Genomic DNA, 23468 nt, shown 5'->3' with positions numbered 1-23468 from the left:
TAAAGAACACATGATCCAGTGGTCAAATTTGCGCAAATAAAGCGATGCGATTTTTCGTGAACGCGCCTTTAGAAGGAACCAGTCTGAACACGAACTCAGGATCGTTAACGGCAGTAATAAACAAGTGAAGTATCTTTAATGCGCAGGTGTGGTTTCACATTTAAACTGTGAACTAGTTTGGATCTTTACAACCGATCAGATCATTTTCTCCAGCCTTGTTTTTCTCATCGATGCTACATTTTCCTTTAAAATGAGCAGGAAATGACTGAGGGGAGTGTTGGTGTCGGTGCTGATGGGCAAACGGCAGAAAAGAAGCTGGATTATCATCCAGATTATCCTTCGGTGTCCAACCTGAGCTCCAGGTGGACGCGCAGCTCCCGCAGCCTGCAGCAAACCTCCCTCAGATGAAACGCCAATCCTCCTGCTGCCGGCTGGCCGGCCTCAGGTGTGTCACCGACCCAGGTGTTTCTCTATATTTACATCCTAGCCGCTGCTTCCTCCAACTCTGCAGATGCAGCCGCATGTTTGCTTGCGATAAGGAAAACAAATGTCCCCTGCAGTAATATGAGCCGTAATTGAATTGACAGCATAGTGAGGTCTTATCTCGTGGGTTTCTCAGGGCGCCGCGACGTGCTGAGGGAGCTCATGATGGAGGGAATGCTCCTGGGCCACCAATGAGTTCTTGACCCTTGCTGCTCACTGGAGCACATCCTAACACACAGCGTGGAGAGAGGTTATATAAATGAGGTGTGTGTGTGTGTGTGTGTGTGTGTGTGACGGTCCGCAGGGCATTGATGCGTAAGTGAAGGCATCTCATTATTGCTGCCAAAAGCATGTCACTGCTGGGTTGCGGTGGGCCTCACACACACACACACACACACACACACACACACACACACACACTGATGAGAACATGCTTCTACATGGAGACGGGATCAAACCAGGGGCCACGGCCGGGTGGCAGAGCTCTTCCAAGTCCAGCTGCCACACACACAACAAGCCGCACAAATGTACTCTGACCGCCTCAGCCTGGCGTGGCAACGATAGCTTGATCCCTCCACAGATGCGCTCCAGTTCTGAGCAGGCTGATTGTGGCGAGCGGCACACAAAGGAAGTGTTTCATTCCATCTGTGAGAGGTTGAGTGAAGGGGGGGGGGGGGGGTCATCAGGGGTCCAAAGAATTTGGACCTGAACTCAAAACGTCCTGAAAGTGTGGGACGCAGAACTGAGAGATGCACGCCCTCAGCTGGCCGGGACGGTTGGACCTGATTGGCAGTGATTTCACCAATGTAATGTTGTGAATTACATAACAATCAAAGCCCATGGTTTTGTTTTCCCAAGTCATTAAATGCCCCGTATGGCGGCGGAGAGGACGTGCTCCAACCAGGACGGCAGGTGGGGTCAAAACAGAAAAGAGATTTATTCGTCATGCAAAAAAAAAACAGAAATAAAATGAAATTAGAAAAACAAACAATGCCATAAAAAGACTCTGCATGTTTGTCAGACCCTCGAGGGAAGGTGAGCATCCAGGTGGTTTCCTCCGTGGAAGCTTCAGCCCAACAGTGATGACACACAAAATAGCTGACGCAGCAGTTCCTCAGCTGCCTCCAGCAGGGATTCCTACTTTCAAGTATTTGCTAGGGTGACAGTAACCAGAGCAAGGAGTTGGCTTTGCTTCCTGCCTGTAAGACTAAACTGATCCTGATGTGTGAGAGCGTTCCATGACAGAAGCCCAGTGGTGATGAGCTTATCTGTGGGTAGTGAGTTCTGAACAGGGCCCCAACGCTCCAACACACATGCAGCGATATCTGATGCTGGCGCCCCCTTGGGGATGACCACAGAGCTGTGGCTGTAGAAGCAGTTTTGCTCGCCGGCGCCGCTCCAGAATTAAAATCAGCTCAGAAGGAGAAAGTCTGACACGCAATTTTACACAACGGTGGCGTTCCTGAGCCCACGCGTGGTGCATTCGGGCCTCACGCGAGCTCTGCATGAATAATTCAACACTCCCACAGGGGCGGAGTAATCTGACACGTTTAGTCTGGGACAGGGACGCCACGTACAACATCCTCCCTCCCCTGGCTACAGGACTCAAAGGCAACAATGTGACACGAGCGTGACCTGACGTTATCTCATGTCGCGTCGCGTGAAAGCAACCACAGCGACGGACGAGCGTCCAGCGCTGCCGCAGTGCTCGGCGGATGAACAGCAGCCTGGTGGGACTTCTTCCAGATATCACATCATCTCAGACTCACAGATTGAGATTATTGCAGTATTTAAACGTAACGCCGATGTATTCGCCCGTCTGCAGTACCTCATTGTACTTCTCTCCTGTATTTGGTTCATGTTTGGGCTGCAGCCAAATGTGAGATCAGAGTTGTTGTAGTTTATGCTTGTTGTACAAATATTTAGAAAAGTTTGACACTAATATTCACACGGATGTTTACAGTCATTATGTAGCCGCGGTAACCAGCTGCAGGATTCCTCTGAACCAACTGGACTGGGCCGGTTTTTGGTGGCAGCACACAGGAAGTGTTCTGGTTTGCTTTTACCTCCAATCAGAGTTTGTGGGTTAATCTGGATCAGGAGACCTGGATTATACCAGTACAACCACCTGAGAGTCCACCTGGATGCTGCTGGACGGTTCAGCTGCTGTTAGCCGTCGGGCGCCGTTAGCTTCAAGCTAACTATAGGTGGCAGAATCTTCCTGCATTCTGGAGTCACGCAGAAGTAAAGTCATCTCGGTGAGCTGAAGACTCCTAGTAGTGAGTACTGGAGAGGTAAAATACTCTTTTTGGATGCAGAACTTTTGTATTTCACTTCTTAAAACACGTTTCACAGCAGGCGCCATGACATCGTTCATGTCTTTACTTCATTCTTCCAACAACAAGAACAACCATGCAGGGTTTACCACTCAGACACAAACAACACGGAACTAAACGGCAGGGTTATCAATCACGTGTAATAATTTAATTGGATCACTTCCGTGTATTGATCTACTTCATCACGTCACCGCCTCGTAAATGGCGTGAGAACATGTGGACCGACACGTTCTGACTGCTGGCGGTGGCGTTGGGCTCAGACCCGCGGGACTGGACTCTCCTGTTTCTGCTCCGAACAGTTTGTACTGGTTGTGCTCTGCAGCTGAGCACGTGCGCACCTGATGACGCAGCAGCGGCGGAGGCGGCGGGCTGCTGCTGCGTCATGCGCGCCTCCAGCATCCACCTTCCTCCTCCTGCTGCTGCTGCTGTTTTTTGGACACCTGCAGTGACTTCATGTCACAGAGAACTGCCTGTTACATAATTCATCGGCCCCCCCGTGGCTCCGCAGCGTCTCCACTCCCCACCAAACTCCACTTCGATTCTGCTGCGGCGGTGCGCCACACCGTCCCGTCCCCGCCGCCGGCTGCTGGCATCATTCGCAGACGGCAGGAGGGAGGGGGAGGGGTTTACTGACATCAGCACCGCCGCGCTCTCCAGCAGCACCGCGCAGGCTGCCTGTCTGCGGGACCGGCCACGCCATCGAGGCTTCACGGATGTCTGGGACGCGGTTTGCTGGCTCCAGGTAGCGGCGGAGCGGCGGAGCGCGACGCGGGAGAGAAAAGAGCGGTGGAGGAGAGGAGCTCGCGAGCGCTGAGTTGCGGGGCCAGACTGGCGCAGTTCAGTCTGGCACGCTGTCTGGCTCAAGTTCGCCTCGTCACGCTGTTCCAAGTGTCGGGAACCTTCACGCCGTCGTCTGTCGTAACCCGGCTGGCCGTTCCATCCTGAACGTGCGCGAGGCAGCCGGGCCTGCGGCGGCGTGGGGACGCACGTGCGAACAACATTTAACTTCATTTTAAGTTTGCAGGAGCAGAAATCTGCGTCAGGGAGGAGAGGTGGAGCAGCAGGGGAGCGAGCCCAACTCTGCACTGCAGTGGATCTCCTCAGGTGCGTGCGTGTGCGCGCGTGCGTGCGTGCGTGCGTGGGGGACTTGATACAGGACCAGAGCTCTTCAACTCCTCAAGAATCCACAGAAGCTCGGGGGCATTGCGTGGAGGGCGCCCCGTCCTACAGAACTGTGCCAGCCTTCGGTCCCCCCCCCCACACACACACATACACACACACCTCGTGCCATCAGCGACACACAACGCTGGCTTTTCAGTCCAGCTCCTGTCGGTCAGTCCGTCTCCGTTCCGGCAGGCCTCGGACCGGAGAGCTGCAGCGGACGTCTGGACTCTGGCTTTTCAGTCCAGCTTCCTGGTAAATCCCGTTTGAACCAGGAGGACTCCGGGATCTTGGACGAGGAAGGTTGGACCGGCTTGCCGGGGCTCCCGGACCATAAAGATGTAGAGTTCCACCTCAGGGATCATTCCTCAATCCAGCCGTGTCATCCGATTCAACACGACTCAGCAAATCTCAGGCGCCATCGCAGGTTTCCTTCCTCAGGGATTTTTCAGGATTTTTCAAGACATCACACTAATTTTTTGCAGCAGTGAAATCTCAGGCCACATTCCTGCTTTTTGGAGCCCCCCCCCACACACACACACACAAATTCCCGTTACCATGGCATCTGACAGCTTCCAGTACCGTGCGCTCTACGAGTACAAGCGAGAGCGTGGTGATGACATCAGCCTCCAGCTGGGTGACCTGCTCACCGTCCCCAAGGCCTCACTGATGGCGGCAGCGGGGCCCGACTACCAGGACGGGGACGAGCGGAGCCCCAAAGGCTGGCTCCACGGCGTCAATGAGAGGACCAAGGAGAAGGGAGACTTTCCCGGGACTTTTGTGGAGTATGTCGGGTTGGTCAGGGCTGGCCCTCCTCCTGCCAAGTCCTGCTGGCCCAGGCCAGTCCCCCCAACCCCTGGGGGGCCTCAGACCACCACAGGGCCTCAGCCTCCTGGAGCAACTGCTGCTTCAGGTGAGCACTGAGATCCCCCCCCCCCCCGACTGGGGTTATTGTTGTTTTGTGTTTTCATGTCCTTTAGCCGATTTTATATGAGATCCACGATAACACGACAAAACACAAGTTCTCATCGTTGTTGGACATGTGTGTGCAGGGGGGGGCTGCTTTGGTTGGGTGGTGACATATTAGTATATATTAGTACACAACAATACTCCATACTGAAGTATTTGCACCCTCAGTCAGGTGACTGTTGGGTCCAGGAGCAGAGCTGTGGGTTCTGACAGAATCTGGTTCCGGCTGATGGTTTTATTTTTAGAAAAAAACGTTAAGTGACATGAATCTGGAAGAAAAATGGCGTTTTCCGGCGTGTTTTCTTGGTGGAAGCGTAGGTTGGAGATGAGTAGCCGGTGCACGTCTGGCGCCTTTAACAGCTGGCGGCGTGTTAGAGGTGAGGAGGGGAACTTGCTGCTAACATGTTGGTAGTTGTTGCACGTTCGTGGTCAGCCTGTCACTCTTCAACTTCAGGAAACCGCTTCAGCGTCACGTTTGTGTCCCAAACGCCGGTGCGAACTGTCACATGCGCGGCTATCTGACCGTTCGGTGGGGGGACTCGAGTGCTGGAGGCTTTGGGAGGTTTGACCCCCTGACAGAGGCTGGTGGAGTGTTTCTGATCGTGCCCCTGGCCTCCTGCAGTCTCTACATCCACCGTCGTCCTGAACATGTTTGGAGAGGTTCAGTCAATTTGACGCTGAAAACAACTGCAGTATTTTTGTGAAGTAACTGAGTACCTTTGAATGAAAGTAACTAGTGAAATCTATCATATCACATTCTTGAAGTAAGTCGGCAGCACTGCTTATTCAGCACTGAAGTGCCTTCGTCTCACAGAAGCTGGCAGGAGCCATAATTTATGTTAGTGTACAGGTGGCTCAGGAATGGATGGTAAGATAAGTTGAGCAGCAGAGGAACAAAACTATCTGTGTGTGTGTGTGTGTGTGTGTGTGTGTGTGTGTGTGTGTGTGTGTGTGTGTGTGAGTTGGGGTCAGAGCTCCATGGTGTAGATCTTGTTCCAGACCTCCGGACATCTCTTTCTCTCCACATGACTGTGATTCTGCTGCATATCCATCAGGGACGTCACCATCAACAAAACAAGCGCTTCTACTTTCTCCCTCAAATAAATGACAAAGCAGCAGGAGCGAGACGGCGGGACAGGGTCGGGGGGGGGGTGAATCCAGGAGAGCTCGTTGATGTTCTGTTGTGAGGAAGTTTGAGGGATCCTGACGTGACGACTGGATCCGTGCTGGAGGCAGCGTCGCAGAAACTCAGATCTCGTTCAGCCCTCTGAGGTGTGACATCACCACCCAGAAAACATCCGCCGTTGCTTGTTCTGATGTTCAGTGTCACGTGCTGCTCCTGCTCGCCATGTTTTTTGTTGCATCTCCCATCTCAGGTAAAGGAGGGCAGCAACTCTGATCTCCCACCCCTGTGCAGCTCAATTTAAGTCTTTTTCAAAGGGGTAGTTTTTAGGCCGCCATGCAGTACACATGAAGTATTTAGGTGAAATACTGATACTACTTGTGCCATACTATGTGCTGACTCAACAAGAGCAGTTGAAACAATCAACGTTTTTACTGAATGACAATAAAAAAGAGGTTTTACACGCAAACCCAAGGAGCAAACTGGAAACCGTCTTCAGGACAAGACAACAATCTGGCTGAAGATGGAGGCAAACACACACAGGTGCATGTACAGGGGCGGAGCTACATCTGGACGCAGGTGCACTGGAACAAATGGTGGGATAGAAAGCAAAAGCAGGAAGTAAAACTAGCTAAGACACTCAAAATGACAAAATAAAACAGGAAACAACAAAGAATGACAGAACCTGACCTGAGTGTTTCTGCTACGCGGTGGAGCTTCTAGAAACAATTCAGCCGCCATCTTTAACTGATAACAATGACATCGATAAGGTGATTGTGTTCGTGACTGCAGTTCTCAGGACAGACGTGTTGTAAACAGGCCTCACATTAATCAGTCGTCATGGTCGTTTCTCGTTCCGTTTTGAAGAACACCAGCTTGTGTGGTCACGTGATGATTTATTCAGCGCGCAGAGGCAGTAGCCGGGACGAGGAGCCCAAACGCGCTGGGAAACTTGCCCCACTTTACAGACGCAGCCTGCAGGCTTTGATTAGCATTTTTACAGCTGGCCGGGTGGTTTTAGCTCTGGCGGCGCTGCAGCAGGAGCTCAGATCTGCTCTGTTTATGGCTCTTCGTTTGCTAAATAGGTCACACGCAGCGCAGTGTTCTCTCCTTCCCCGATGCCTCTCTGCTCTCTAATTGTCTGGCTGCTCGACTTTTATGGGAAGTGGATTTATATAAATAACATCCATGGCACTGGGGTAAATATCTTCTGCCCGTGCTCTTAGTCTTAAAACAAGTCCCTCCCTCCCTCCCTCCACTCATCTGTCCATCCTGCAAACACACAAGGCTGTTTTTGTCCTGAATAATGTCCTGAATAATTGATTGGCGGGTTCTCTGGTTGCCTGACACGCCACATTCCTGCAGTCACAAATCATCAGCAGCAGCACAAGGAAGCCGAGCAGAGGGAAGCTGGTGGATCTGCAGCCGCCGCCGCCGTTCACACGCCAGCACGCCCTGCACGGCTACAGCCTCCCGCTTTGCAGGGAATGCAGGGAGCCGGTGGAGCCGCTGCTGCCTGACAGAGGCGGAGTGAGACTCTGTGCAGTTGTAGTCCATGTTGGACTGGTTCTACTGATCAGCCAAAAACCATCTTCCTCCTCTTCCTCCTCCTCTTCCTCCACCTGCCCTTCTCCCTGCCTGAGTTTCCTCTCAGCTGATGACATCAGGTGTGACACCTAATCGCTCAAACGTGGCTCGTAGTGCTAATCAGTGCATAACACTATCTACTGCCATTGTGAACAGCTGCCTACATTTCCCATCTTCCTGTGGGGGGTGGGGCGCAGCTAAACATTAATTATGGCAGTGAGCTAATGAATTCTTGATGGCGTCCTCGCCACGTTCTACCCGCGTGCGTGGCGGGAAGGTAATCTGAGTTCAGGCTAATGATGCTAATGGGCCAATCACATGCAGCGAGCATTCTGCTCTGCCGTGATAAGCCGTGTTGTTAGCGTGTGCTATCTGAAGATGAGCGCTGGAACACTGCTCTGCTTCCAAGGAAACAGAGGCTGCGGTCCAATGAGAGCCAGGCGTCATCATCCGTCTGAGGCTTTGATCAATTGAGTCTTCGTTTCATCACCACGAAGACCAAACGTCCCGCAGGAAGTTTTGTTTTTCACTTTTTGGAGCTCTGAAGACAAAATGTCCTGAAAGAGAAACGTAGGAGCACATGAGCATCATCAACATGTAACCCTTCGGCCCCGACAGGTGTCTGGGTGTCATTGTTCACGTCAGCACAATCACAGTGAACCTGTGTTCATAGCTGCTTTCAGACGAGAGCTGCTGCTCAAAGTCCTTCTCAACAGAGGGGAAAGAACGTGACAAACTGGTTAAAAGAGAACATGGAAACAGAACCAAACCAGAACCCAAATCAAGAGACAAAATAAAGTCAAATCACAGCGAGCATCAAAGTCCAGAACCTCAACGGACAGCAGCACCAACGGGACGGGGGAGGAACCGATGTGTTCAAGACTCGTCTCAAAGTTTTGTGTGTTTTTATAACTTCTGGAGAAAGTTTACTGACATTAACGACATAAAACTCTTCATTTCCTGTCAGTGCTTCATGATAACCTGAGAGGATATTACCTTCACACACACACACACACACACACACACACACACACACACACACGTACGTGTCAAACAGCAGCAGTCAATAACCATCACAGTTTTAATTGAGCAGTGGGCTGTTTGAGTGTCTCCGTGTCCTCAGACGTGCGACTGAGCTGAGCGAGGCGTCAAATCAATGCGATCGGGGGGGTCGATGAAACGTCGCGGCCCTGAATAATGACTGGACCATTAAACGCCAGGAGAGAAACGCAGAAGAACACACGAGACGTAATTGCAGGCCCTGCAGAGTGTAATAGTGTGTGTGTGTGTGTGTGTGTGTGTGTGTGTGTGTGAGTGAGTGAGTGAGTGAGTGAGTGAGGATTGACAGGATTGTGATCAGCTCTGCGCTCGTCAAGGTGTGTGCGTGCAGATCGATGTTTGTAGCGTCGTCAGACTAACAAGCTAACAGGGTTCTCTCTCTTTGTTCAGGCTCTAATGGGCTGGTGTGTGTGTGTGTGTGTGGAGACTTATTCATGTGAGGGTCTGGTGTCTTCCTGCTCCAGCGTCACCATGGAGTGTGTTAGGAGGGAACTTTTATTTGTTTACCTTTTTTGCAGTGCTGCATAGCAACCAAGTATTTGTTCTAATCTCACAACCGTTGAAACGTCCACATTTGTTCAGAAAACTGGTGGATCAGAGGAGTTTTCTCTCTGATGTGGGTTCCAGTCTGTGGTGTAGTGCACCAGTTTGCCTCCCTGGTGACCCCAGGCAACAATTAGGCCGCCATTCTTGGCTACACGCCAATTAGGCTGAATAACAAGCGTGTTGACGAAGCGCCGCAGTGCAGGAACCATTACTGACAAACAAAATATTCATGATACACACTGCTGATAAAGGGCTGACACACAGTGAGCAAATATCCAATATCCAGCCCCCCTACCGGCTGGCGGTCGGCGGTGCACAGCAGGCTGAAGATGACAAATTATGATGTCTTGGGCTTGTTTTATCAAATGTATTTTTAAAATAAATATATTACAGATTTAATGTTACTAAGGGACTAAGTGAAGGACTGAAGTGCTAAACGATGTCCAAGACTCTACAGAGTTTAATCAGTTTAGTGCTAAAATACTTTTAATTGATTTTTATCCAGAAAACCTCCTGAAAACCTATTAGCTCACACCAGCTAGCTGAGTCAACAGAGACTAGCTTGTTGCTAAGTCGTCGCTGGGGGTCGGCCGACTTGCTGGAGAAGAGATAACACTAACAGGGTTCTTTTAACATTTTGAGGCTGTATTACCCCACAACATGGCTCCAGTTTGTATCTTTTATTAGTAACCATAGTATAACCACAGTTCAGACAAAAATGGGAGTAAAACCAGTCATTAGTCTAGCACTGTTGTTAACCGTTAGCTGGCAACATTAGCGGTGTACCAGCCAGAGTAGCATATCGGTAATATGGCAGTACATCAGGTAAAATCTGTTTCATCATTCTAGTTGACATGTGAATGCTTGATACTTGCTTGCTAACTGTGTACTAGCTGGCTAGTAGCTATATTCTATAATTAAGTCATATAAATTTTTATGTTTTGAATGTTTCTGCTTGTATTTTTCCATCTTTACACAATTTTACTGCAACTATTCTTAGATGAAAACATGTTAAAGCAGGATTTTCATCTATTTTCGAGTCCTTTTTCCTGTCTTTCCTTTTCCGAAGGTGCTTTACGGGACTAGCAGTGAGAGCTGCTGCGCCGAGCTAATGTCTTTAATCTCTTTACCGTTATTGTTTGTGTAGGAGGGGAGATTTATCGTCCCTGTTTTGAAAGTCAATTACAGAGGTCTACACTGCGCGTATGTTAAATTGATGAATAGGGTGAAGCGGCTCAGTCGCTCAGCAAGAGGAGGTGATTCAAATAAACACAGCAAGCGGCCATGAATAAAACAGGAGCAGAGGATCTTGGGAGACGCTGAGAAAAAGCAGTGCTTTATTTCTTTCATGGCACGTGGCGGCGGCAGCGGCCTCCCACCTGTGCAGTCTGTTAAACTGAAGGTGCAGACGGCACATGTGAGGTCCAGGTCGCCGGGTAGAGAGACGCAGGAGACGCAGGAGGCTTAGCGAGGCGACGCCAGGGGGGAGAGCTGTTGTCGATACTGCTTTTATTTTACTGCCTGCCTAATTGGCCTTGGAACAACTGTGCTGAGCCAGGGGCCTGCTCCTCCTCAGCCGGGGAGCTGCTCCTCCTGAGCCGAGCCGGGGGGCTGCTCCTCCTCAGCCGGGGGGCTGCTCCTCCTCAGCCGGGGGGCTGCTCCTCCTCAGCCGGGGAGCTGCTCCTCCTGAGCCGAGCCGGGGGGCTGCTCCTCCTCAGCCGGGGGGCTGCTCCTCCTGAGCCAAGCCGGGGGGCTGCTCCCCCTGAGCCGAGCCGGGGGGCTGCTCCTCCTGAGCTGGGGAGCTGCTCCTCCTGAGCCGAGCCGGGGGGCTGCTCCTCCTGAGCCGGGGGGCTGCTCCTCCTGAGCCGAGCCGGGGGGCTGCTCCTCCTGCTGTGGGGATTTACTCATCAGGAATAGGAGGAGCAACAAGAACACATCAGCACAACAGAAACATGCCTGACTGGCTCTACAGATACAATACCACATTGCAGTTGTAGGCCTGTGTGGCCACCTTGACCTTTGCCCTTTGAAGTGGAAAAGGCTCATTTGAACAAATTCTGATGGAAATGGAAGAAGCAGCACCATGTCCAAGATCAGCTGGCACCAGAAACTATTACAACCAGTCAGCCGACAGGAAATGACTGTAGACCAAGTTTTCTTCTTCTACACTGCCTTTTACAGACATTGTGGCGTCGCCTGTAGCGCCATCTACTGACAGAAATACACACGACCTATCATGGTGTCAAACCCCTCCATGGAAATGTCCACTGGAGCTTATGACTCCATATATTTTAGAGGAACTTTCCCAAGTTGACCGTTTGTGCCGGAAGCGTAACTGTGAGGAGGATCCGTTAGAGAATCGGCCCGTAAATCCTGCTCGTCCTCTTGATCCGTGCATGCGCCGGCGCTCGTCGACGGTTTATGTTTAAACGGGGGATGAAGGAAGAAAGAAAGACCAGCTTTCTCCTCCTCATCCTCCTGTTCCATAGCCGTTTATGGACACCCATAAAACGCAGTGGCCTTTTACGACCTCCATGTCTCCCTCGGAGGGTTTAATGCCTCTCGATGGACTCTGGCTCCGTGTTGTTGGACATCTTTAATTCCAGCAGTCAGAGGCGTCGTAAAAACCTAATTTAAGTGTCTTGTTTTGGTCTCGGAGGCTCTTCAGGAGTCGCATCAATGCAACCGCTAGTTAGAGCAGCGCTGGTATTAATTACGGGTTTATAAGGGCTATTACAGCACATTTTCACATCATGTTTCAACTACAACAAGCATCTACAGGGGTGAGGAGGAAGCTTGCGCACACATTTTTTGGTTTTATGTTCCCTTTGTAACGCACTCAGGCTGGCAAACCACCAGAAGAGCTGGAGTCAACAGGAAACACTTGGTTTAACCTCCCTTACGTGTTTAGCGGGGGACTGCACGTGTCATGGGACTTGTGGTAAAGAGTGAAAAATGATTTTGGAGGTGTAGAGAGTGTTGGGTCGAAGCGGGTGCTGACAGTCGAGACAAATCCAAACTCCAAACTCCATTCAGAAAACGACCATTTAGGACAGGAAGTGCCTGTTGCCTCGTGTAAACACGTGAGACCTCATAGAAATGTACATGGAACACATCAGCCAGACCATTTCCTCACTTACGGTTTCATATATGTGTGTGTGTGTGTGTGTGTGTGTGTGTGTGTGTGTGTGTGTGTGTGTGTGTGTGTGTGTGTGTGTGTGTATCTCCTGATTCATTGCTGATAACTGATGAGGTCTGGAGGACACGAGCAGCTGAATAATGTTGAATACATTCAGACAATTCTGATGTCTGATTTCTGGGTTCCAGAAGGCAAAGGAGCATCGCCTCACATCTCCTTTCATCTTCACAGAGAGAAAAAGCTACCGAGCTAAAATGGGCAAGTGAATGATACTTCAGAAGTACAAAGACACACACACACACACACACACACACACACACACACACACTCATTCCAGGCTTCAGTTCATATTTTTCTCTACACATTTTTCTCTTCTGACATGAAAGTGTCTGAAGTCCCTCCAGCAGGTCACCAGCACCAGGAAAACACACTCGAGTGTGATGAAAGTGTGTTTGCCTACACAGGACGCATTCTACCATGGCGACCCCGTGTGTGTGTGTGTGTGTGTGTGTGTGTGTGTGTGTGTGTGTGTGTGTGTGTGTGTGTGTGTGTGTGTGTGTGTGTGTGTGTGTGTGTGTGGCTGCAGGGGATCCAGCCTTCCTTGGATGGGTGAAGTGACACTGTGTGTGCAGGGAGACGAATGGCGGGCCCGCGGCTGGTCTCTGTCCTTGTTAGCTGTTTGAATTAAAGCTGTAATGTGGCGGCGGCCCAGAGTTTGGCTGAAGTTTTGATGAGACTGACGAGGAGCGGCTTTCTCCCACATCCTCGCCGCAACGGACATGTGGTACGGACGCCATAACAGAAGGATCTCTTGATTGGAGGCACCACAGATCTCGCCCTCCTTCTGTCCCTCCTCTTCCTCCACATCGCATTTCTACTGTCTTCTCCAGCCTGTTAATCAGTCGGCGCTGTGCTGCATTCAGTACCTGTTGTTGCAACCAGATATGAGGGGATGTGTGTGTGTGTGTGTGCGTGCGCGCGCGCCTCCCTGGTGTCATTACTCTCGCTGTCAAACAGAGAAAACACATTTGTGCGGACGTTCCGTGGCTCTGCAGCAGGCTGTTGTCCTCACCGTCGCTCTTCATTAAACACTTGAGGTCTCGCCACTAATTAATGTATTAATCAACACTGACTTCCGTTTACTGGCTCCTGTTTATGCAAAATTAATAATTGTTACACATCAAATCAAATTGTTGATTATTTCAATCCAACAATCAATCAATAAATCAGTTCAACACAACTCTTTCTCCTCAATTAATTTTTCCAGTGTGACAGTGCAGGGGGCGCTGTTAGGGACCATTAATGGAAACCAGTAACAAACTGGAAGTGTTCTGTTTTGTTTGTGTCTCCCGTCAAAGTGTTTGTGGGTCGTGATGGCACGTCAGGACCAGACGACCTGGAGAGTTTTTAATTGACATTTTTGGTAAGCTAAGCTGTTGTTAGCTGTCAGTCTCCATTAGCTTCGAGCTAAATTCGCGCAATTCATACTCCGAGAACTTTTAGAGATGAACATCTTCACTCGTGTTTTGTTTCACTGTTAGCGGCATCGTTAGCGGCATCGTGAGTCGCTGGCGTTAGCAGCTAGTGTTAGCAGCTAGCGTTAGCATCGTTGGACATCCTCACATCAAGAGTCTTACCTCCTGATTCTCCTCCTCAGTGACTCCAGGCGTCCACCGCTCATCCGCCTCTGATGGGCGACTTTGTTTACGACGCAGGCAGACCAGCGCTCCTTTTCTCCTCTCCCCGCTCTGATATCCCACCATCCTAAGCTGTCTCTGCGGGTAATTCCGATCATTATTCCTCTGTTCCTCACACACTTGTTCATGATCAGGCTCATTCAGAAGCACAGACAAAGAGGAGAGAGGTGACTGGAGCACCGCTCGGCTTCCCCACTGCTCATTTAATGAGAGAAAATTATAGATGAGGAAAGTGTCTTCGACAGAACCTCTAATGCTTTATTAATGCAGCGCTCCAGGATGAGAGACATGTTTACCGTCCTCTTCTCCTCCATCTCGCTCTCTCTCTCTCTGGACTTCGGTCTGATCTTTATTTCTCTTTTTCTTGGGTAATAAACCTGAGCTTCAGGCTGGAACTGAACTGCCCCTGAACTCGGCACCTCTGACACACTTGGCTCGCCTCTTTAGTTTGACCTCCTCCTCATCAGCGTGGCTCGCTTGTTGACTCAATGTCATCCAGTTCCACCCCCCCCCCCCGGCCTGCCGGCGCTCTGTTTGAATCCAGCTGAAATTAATATTGGATGTCTTTCTGGCTCTTTGGCAGCTGCGTGTGTGCAGATAACGCGACTGTCAAGTTTATAGGAGAGTAAATCCTGTTAGCGTGTTAGATTAGCCACTAGCCGTGTGCGTTAGCCACCAGCCGTGTGCGTGCGTCGGTCTGTTGATTGTTACACCACCGTGTTCACCCCAAAAGACCTAAAATCCCCTGAAAAACCTGCTCTTTATTTTTCTTCCAAACTGGATTATTATTTTTAATTAAATGTTTGCCTGAATCTAACGAGATTAGTTAATTAGAAATCTGAGTAATTTTAGTCATTTAATGCACCAGCAGCCCCTGGTTGACCCGGCGGCTCAGCATCATGCATCAGATAGTTTGAATTCATTAGTGCCGCTCCAGCCTGGACACACTCTGGAGGCTAGTTGGGAGTGTGTGTGTGTGTGTGTGTGTGTGTGTGTGTGTGTGTGTGTGTGTGTGTGTGTGTGTGTGTGTGTGTGTGTGTTGTTCCCTCTCCTCAGCTGTAACTTAACCCAAAGTTTTGCTGGTCTGTTCTGAACCTCGTCCCACAGCTGACCCTCGAGCCGCCTCCAGTCACAAAGGAGCGATGCACGTCATTCCCTCCCTCCCTCATCTTCCTCCCCTGATGTCTTTTTGATTCGCCACCTTTGCCGCGTGCTCCCGTCTTTCTGTCTTCCTCCCTTCCTTCCTCTCCACGTGCGCATTTGTCAGCCCGCATTAGTCGAACCATGCATCTCTGCTACGTTCCCCCTGCTGCGTCCATGAGAGATTCAATTATACGCTGTTTTTAGGACACACGAACGCCGTACGCACACACTTGGAAGGCTCGTGTTATCCACTCACACCCCCCGCCGCCCGAGCGTTCCTCCATCACTTACTTTTCTCATTTAATAAAACACCAGTTCACTACACCATTACCTCTAAAACAATCTCTTCCTCATTTGTCTTCCTCCCCTTGCCCGGTTATCTAATCTCCCCTCCAGCCCGTCTTCTCAATAACATTTTGTGATACGTCTTGAATTCGCCGATTTATTCCTCCCATTTATCATTTCATTACTTTGCTTTTAAAGCGTTCCGTCTTTGCTCTTTCATGCTGCTGTAATCATTTCACTGGATCCAATTGTGGAAAAGTGATCGGCTTGATTCTGGAAAAGAAGCCGCAGCACAATCACATAGTATGACCCCCCCACCTAGAACCCTGGAGGAGCAGCATCCATTTGTCTCACGTGCTGTCCTGAATTTTAAACCTATCCTTAAATCCATCTCTGAGGGTTGTAGATCCAGTGGTAATTCTGAGATGGATGTCTGGACGGTTCCCTCTCTGACCCTGATGGATCAGGCTAGAACTCTGACAGCCTGCAGCCCGGGGTGGAGCGGCCTTGATGGGGTTGATGACAGCCCGGCGCTTGTAACAACCAGTCGGCGCTAAATCTCCACAAATCCGGAGACGCTTAACAGGGCCATTTTTCTCCTAAGAGCAGCTGCAGTGTCATTAGAGGCTGGCAGCCGGAGACAAAGGAAGGTGTTAGAGGGGATCAGGGCCAGCGTCAGATGCCCGGCTCTCGCTCCTCGCTGTCAATTACAGGAGTCGGCAAGTGAGAGATGGCGAGAGCGTGAGAAAATGAGGCCAGAGAGGTTTTTAGGTGGAGTCCCTGTCACAGAGAGAGGTGAGGTGATGGAGCGAAAACTGTCTCAGCTTTCTGTCGTTAGTGAAGTGCAGAGGAGGGAAGAGTTCCTGGGTCTAAAACGTCCTTTTTGAAAGTGTCCAACAAAACCAGAAAGGCTGCCTCGCTGCTCTCCGGTCACGTTTCCTTTCTCCTGGCTGCGTATTTATGGAAGTTACATTTACGGAAACTCTTACAAAATCATGGAACCCCATTGATCGCATCGTCATCGGGGTTTTAGATGTGGAGTTGCGTGTCTTTGCTTCCAGAGGAAACGCAGCTCATGTTCAGGTTTTTAAATCCTGGAAACTTTTAGAAGGGAAATATTAGTTTTTCTTCTCTGCTTTCATGCTAGCGATAGCTGTTAGCAGCGGGGGCTAGTAACTCGTCACCAGTGTGTACATTTTTAGGAAGTTTTCCTTTTTTAGGTGTGAATTTAAAGCTGTAATTTATTTTTCATCTATGTATCAGTATGTAGTGTCCGTGTTCTGGACCAACTTGGGTGTGTAAAGACGGACTGATAGTCTGGATGCAATGTAGCTGCTGAGGTAGCATTAGCCTGTCGTAGCTTGTTAGCTTGTTTTTTATGTTTTTTATGTTTTTGTTACCGCACTGTTGTTCTCTTTTTAATGGACTTGAGGCAAAAAAAAGTTTGAAAGTTTTGATAGCAAAGCAATGAAGTTCTGAGTGCATGAACCAACATCTGCATGTGGAAATGAGGCGCTAACGTAGGAAAATAGTGAATGAAACGCTACGCCATCTCTCCGCTTCAGGATTTCCCCTTTCACTGGGCCGGAACACCCCTAATACCTACCGACAGTCAGTGGAGAAGTTGCTGCTTTACACACAAAGGAAGACTTTGTTCTCATCATTGGTGACTAAAAGCTGAGCTGTGGCTCTGCTGCCGAAGAGGAGAGTTCAGCTTCAGAGGAAGATCAAATACAGAAGACTGGCCCTCTCCTGCAGCGCTGGCAAGAGTAGAAGAAGATAGAAGGGATGGAGGATTTTAGGAGGGGAGGAAGTGTGTGTGTGTGTGTGTGTGTGTGTGTGTGTGTGTGTGTGTGTGTGTGTGTGTGTGTGTGTGTGTGTGTGTTGAGTTTTAAGCCCGTGGGAGAGAGAGAGGGAGACGATGGCAGAGTGATTAGGATTCTAGTTTAAATTTAGAAACGTGAAGACGGGCAACCTGCCACCCCTCCGAGGATTTCTCTGCTTCTCTTTCTTCTCTTTCATCAAAATGGCAGCAGATAACTTTCAGAGGCGTGTGTGTGTGCGGGGAGGGGGGCACACACACACACACACACACACACACACACAGCGCCAAATTACTTTTTTGGTTTAATCACTGTGGCTAATAGGAACATTGTCCTGTTGTCCATCGTCAGGGGAAGGCAGGAGGATGCTGAGTGTCGCTGCTCATATTTCACTCATGAAAATCAGGCCACTTGTCGCTGCACGGATCTTTGGCTGCGTTTGATTTCACGCGAGTTCACCTGCCATCAGCAAATATGGCAGCAGCCACAGGTAGCAGCTAGCGGGAGGCATTGAAGCTTTCACGGTGAGGAATAAGGGACGAGCAATTAATTAAGAATTTTGAGGATCATTGTAAATTTCACAGGTCCACTATGTTGGAGCAGTGAGATGTCTGACCATCAGGGGGCGATATTTCACCAGGAGAGAGGAGGAGGCAGAAATACTCCTTCCTCTGTTAGCACTGAGGAGCTGAGACGCTACACGGGCAGAGAAAATAACCGAGAGGGATGTGGGCTGTCATTGAGGCGGCGATTGACCGAGTTATGATTGACCTGATACATTGATGATGGATTCAGGGGTCTCTGTCAGGGCCCTGAGTCGAGAGGATGGGATCATTGATGATTGATGGACGCGACCACTTTAGCTAACACACAAAGTTTAGGTCTGACAACTCGTAACTTTTAATGATAGTGAGCAACTTTGCCATTCAGTGCTTCAGGTCTGACTGGGTTCTGGTCTCTGGTCTGGTTCAGGCTAGTACAGGTCCAGGTCTCTCGGGTTTGGGTGTGACCGTACCAGTTCTGACCTGCAGGGCTGCATCCTGTCTTACATCTGATTGTCAGCTGTCGTCGTTCTGAACAAGTGATTTTCGCTCTCACGTCTGAAACGAACCACAATTGGATGTCGATATTTTAAGGTAGCATAACCAGCAGAACATGAGCGTGAGTCCTGTGGTGACCCGGCAGTGGGCGAGGCGGTCCTCAGTAATCCGGACTGAATGATGGCCCGACAATTGACCCTTTATGAAGATTATGTTTGATTTCTTTAGACATCAGCAGGAGTTCCAACTAATCACACACACACACACACACACACACACACACACACACACACACACACACACACTGGTCACCTGAGATTATTTATTGCCATCTGTCTGCAGCGATAGCAGGGTATTAGCACTGAGCTAAACCTCTGAAAATCCTGGTTTATCGCACTCACGTGCATCACATTATCCTTTCACTCACTCACTCACACTCACTCACAAACACACACACACACACACACACACACAAAGAAGGAAAATGTATTTTTTGAATAACGGTTGTGAGTACGTTTAACCAAGGATCTTTTGATCTTTACTAATCAAACCTTGAGAGTCAAATAAAGAGAGAGTTGCTGACAGAAATGTTTGGGTCAAAGGTCAAAGAGTTTACAGAACGTCTCAGCGTGTCGTCATGAAGCTCTGCTGTCGTATCGATCGGCGCCAAATCATCGGTGTTCAGACGCCGAGGCAGCGTCTACAGATCAGTTTGTTATTGGTGGTCGGTCTCAGTCGAGTTTATTAAAACTGATCAATATGCAAAGTGGGGAGTGTGTGCGTGTGTGTGTTTGCATGCGTGTGTGCGTGCATGCGTGCGTGTGTGTGTGCGTGCGTACATTCACAGCATTTCTAAACAGATAAGCAATGAAATCTGTCATTGGTTTATCTCAGGCACCTGTCTGACACACACACACGTACGTATGCACACACACACACATTCTGCGTGTTTAAACAGAGGCAGCAGCATGAATGTCAAACTCATGTAAAAATAGATTTTGAATTTGTGTGTCTGCCACAGACATTATATGCATGCGCGCGTGTGTGTGTGTGTGCGTGTGTTTCTTTGTATGTATTTTAATATGTATGTAAATAAGGTACAGCGCTGGCCTTGGACACACATTAATCGCTGAGACGTCCGCCAGCATGTAGTGTCCCTGCAGGTTTGATGTCAAAGGAGGTGACGTGTGTGTGTGTGTGTGTTTGTGCGTGTGTGTGTGTGCGTGCGTGTGTGTGTGCGTGCGTGTGTGTGTTTGTGTGTGTGTTTGCACGCCTGTTACCTGTCCACATATAAATGACTTCACTCCCTCGTGATTCTCAGAGTTCTCATTTTCATCCATTCGTTTTCTCGCCTCTTCTTCTGTTTCCCTCCGTCTTTTTCCTTTGTCTCCCTTCTTTAGGACAAGGTTTCTCAAAGTAGGGTCTGCAGCCCCTCAGGAGAGCTCGGTTTGGTTTTGCGCAACAAATTTAGAGCCAGATGAATTTTACCTCTATTTAAATGACAGAAAACTTTGTAAAAGGTTCTCTTTTAACCCGACCCACCAAGCTTCCCTGAACGTCTCTGCCCCTGACAGGAATCCTCCAGGGGGAACTTCACCCTTGTGCTGCGATGTGTTGTCCACACGTTGAGCTTCTCGCAGAATTCACATTAATTAGCAACAGCTAATGGATGACATTTGGCTAAAAATGAATATTGCTATTTAAAAATTGGCTCTCCAGCTGACCCAGACGAACCAGCGAGCTGCCTGGGAGGAGGAAGCAGGTCATGAACACGTTTCTTCTGTCTTACTAAACTTGGTTGGAACATTTCAGGGCTGTTTGTGTCTTTTAAAAACAGGAGGCTGCACACGCGGCCCCCCACTGAGACCAGGGCTCTGCTGGAGACACTAGCCCACAGATATTTAGCTACACACTCATATATGTACATAAACATCCACTTATATGCACGTGTTACGTGTGCTAATGCTCATGCATACATTTGCATTTGGAAAACACACAGTGAAACTACACGTGTCTGCAGGGACAGACACGCCTTCCACACGCTGACATGTAAAGACAGGAACACAAACACGGGCGCTGAATACATTTCCAGTCACGTCAGCTCGTTCACAGAGAGGAGGCTTTCATTGGTCCACGTGGTGTCAGCTGATGTACCGCTCACTTCAGAAGGACCAGGCTTTCCCCATGAAGCCGATTGCGTTACAGCCCCACAGTTTTGTGAAAAAAAGATGTCTTTGTGATGATTTGGACTGATCTCACAGTTGCAACCTGCCAAAATGTTCTCTGGAGTCCTAGAAGATGACGTGTGTGCGGGGCGTTCTTCAGCACTACAGGATTTGATTTATAATATCACACACAAGTGGCCTTGAACTAAGACAGACAGACAAACAGACAGACAGATTACTTATTATAAGAGCGGGCCTCCCTGCGTTTTCAAAACTGCAGTTGTCCATATTGCAGCTTCAGTTAAATTCTGGTTATGGTTCTCATTCATGGTGTTAAACATCCACACAAGTGGGTTCTCTTATTCAGTTCCATGCACATAGAACGTGTGTGAGGTGTGAATTATGAGCAGCAGATGAAATAATCCAGCGTCTCCCTGAGAGAGGAGCTTCTCCACCTGTAGGTGTCACTCACCCGCCCGTTAAATATTCCAAACAGCTTCTTTTATTACCGACTCCGCTGCATACCTGATAACGCTAATTACTCCCAGCCCACACACACACACACACACACACATGCGCGCACGTATTTGTCTGCTCAGACGATTGCCTCTCGTTTGCTAATTTCTTATCTCTGCCTGCAAGCTAAACTCACTCACTTTTGAAGCTCTTTTTTCTCATTAACGCCTTTTAACACTTCTTTTCTAACACACACACACACACACACACACCTGCGTGTCCTCAGCTTCATGGCAATTTCACCTTCAGCTCCTCCTCTTCCTCCAAGAGGCTCACCGTGGTGCGGATGATGGACAGCTCCATTATTGAACATGGACTGAGGTTCCTTCCCCTTCTCTTTCCCCCTCAAGTTAAAATCCACTTGAATGGAAGGAAAATTGCCTCCCACGTCATTTTAGAAATGTTTAGTTTTCAACTCTTTGGCATTTCTCCAACAGTCCAGTTAGCTCAACCCTTGCCAGTTGCAACGCTTACATTTGTCGGCCTTTTTTCCACAGAAAAGACTTTAATACAACAGAAATGCTGACCTCAGGTGTTTTTGTTGAACGTTCAAATGCACGTTCAAGTGAGACGGGACCGAACAGAACCAACGTCAGACGAGTGTGAACGCCTTCCCACCCCCAACGTGTCAACTTCATATCGCAGCAACATCCCAGGAGTCTAGAAGGTCCGGAACTCCCTCCTGACACACACACACACACACACACACACACACACACACACACACACACACACACACACACACACACAGACCTGTACCAGCCTCCTTATCTTTGTCTCAGAATATGACGTTCACATTCATTCATCTTTCATGGCTCTCACCTCTTGACGCTTTAAATATTTCATGTTCAAAGTATTCTGCATCCCTAAACACTGGCAGACCACACACACACACACACACACACACACACACAGAGTGCCTGGGCCTCCGTCAGGGTAAAAAACAGATGTAGAGAACATTTTTGCTTATTATTACTATTTTCCCTTTTTAATTTTTAATTAAAAAAAAAAAAAGAATATCAAATTCTGGATTCTCTCTCATTGTTACGGTTGGCACATTTCAATAATGACATAACTGTTAATTACAGTAAAAGTATTACGTAAACACAGTAAATAAGAAAAACACAATTCTACATATATATTTATGTAATTATAGTACTGCTGGCCACGTCTTGATGTCTTTCTGCAGTACTGTAAAGTATTGTTATTACTATACTGTAAAGTATTGTAATATTCTGTGTGTGTTTGTGACCTGCTGAATTCAGACACTGCCCTCCATCAGGGCGCCGTGTCTGTCACATGACTTCCTGTGGTTGTGTATGGAGGGTGTCCAGGGCCTCAGAGGTGATCGGGGTTAATGGATGTACTCTCGTACCTCCCGTTGATGGCAGGTTAACAACCCGAGAGTCTCACACACACACACACACAGAATCTGGGAGGTGGGCGAGAGACAATGGTTATGAGAGAGAGAGACGTTGACTGTTCACATGCTGTTGCCTTGTCAGCTGAATATGTACGTTATACTACGTGTATTCACTCATATCTGACATATTCATACTCCTGCAGACGAAGCAGCTAAATGGAATGCGCCCATTATGTCCTCGGAACACCTCAAAGGTGGCTGCACAGAACCCTAGCGTAGCCTGTTAGCTCACTCGTTACCCGTTAGCTGGTTGGATGTCCATATGGTTGTTTATCGGACTTCCAAGTCTCCAGACTCCAAACTTCCACAAGCGAAGTGGAACAGTTTCTGTTGGTGGATCACATGGCTTCATCTGACCAGGACTGCTGGTCCTCCTGGGGGGGGGGGTCCTGCTGTCAGGTCCAGGTTTGGGTTTACGCATCATCATTTAAACCTGCGCTGCACAGTCACTCGGGCAAGGATGTGTAGGAGAAGGTGCTGTGGTTAATTAGTACAGTGTGAGAGTGAGGAGGTGTGCTGATAACGTGTGTTCAGCAAAACAAGCATATGGAAGCACGTGTAACACACACACACACACACACACACACACACACACTCACACACACACGCATAGAGAGAGTGAGAGAGTGAGACCCCCTGGAGTGAATCAGAGGCTGCAGAGTTGAACAAAGCCTGTGAGAAGAAGAAGATCAGGACCAATGGTTTCAATACTCTGACATTGCGTGCGCGCGCACACGCACACACACACACGCACACACACACACACACACACACACACACAGACATTTCAAGGTTGTGCTGCAAGCTGTTCCTCCCTCCACCCTCCTTTTGTCTTCCTGAGATATCTTTTCCACTTGGTCAGCATTAAAAATCCGGTCCTGAGGAAAGTGACATTAGCGATGATAAATGAGTTACGTTCTTTTCATTAATCACCTCGTTGAAAGGTGTGCAGAGACGGTGGAACAGACAGAAC

The 23468-nt window shown here is 49.1% G+C and overlaps 1 protein-coding gene across 2 annotated transcripts in view; it reads left to right on the top strand.

The window, feature by feature from the left end:
* The first annotated feature begins 3256 nt into the window (after window positions 1-3256).
* Window positions 3257-23468, top strand: part of pik3r3b (phosphoinositide-3-kinase, regulatory subunit 3b (gamma)) — a 138840-nt gene continuing 118628 nt past the window's right edge. The window contains exon 1 of one of the 2 annotated variants that reach the window (XM_086225385.1): window positions 3257-4893. In XM_086225385.1, coding sequence (XP_086081511.1) covers window positions 4539-4893 — 355 coding nt within the window. In that variant the 5' untranslated portion in view covers window positions 3257-4538. The remainder of the gene's footprint in view (window positions 4894-23468) is intronic. The other variant, XM_086225386.1, reaches the window with a different exon arrangement.

This window comes from Aulostomus chinensis, chromosome 14 (assembly GCF_037954235.1).
Source record: "Aulostomus chinensis isolate RoL2024-O1b breed Wild chromosome 14, RoL_Achi_v1.0, whole genome shotgun sequence".
Lineage (NCBI taxonomy): Eukaryota > Metazoa > Chordata > Actinopteri > Syngnathiformes > Aulostomidae > Aulostomus > Aulostomus chinensis.
This window is presented reverse-complemented; position numbering and strand designations above follow the sequence as displayed.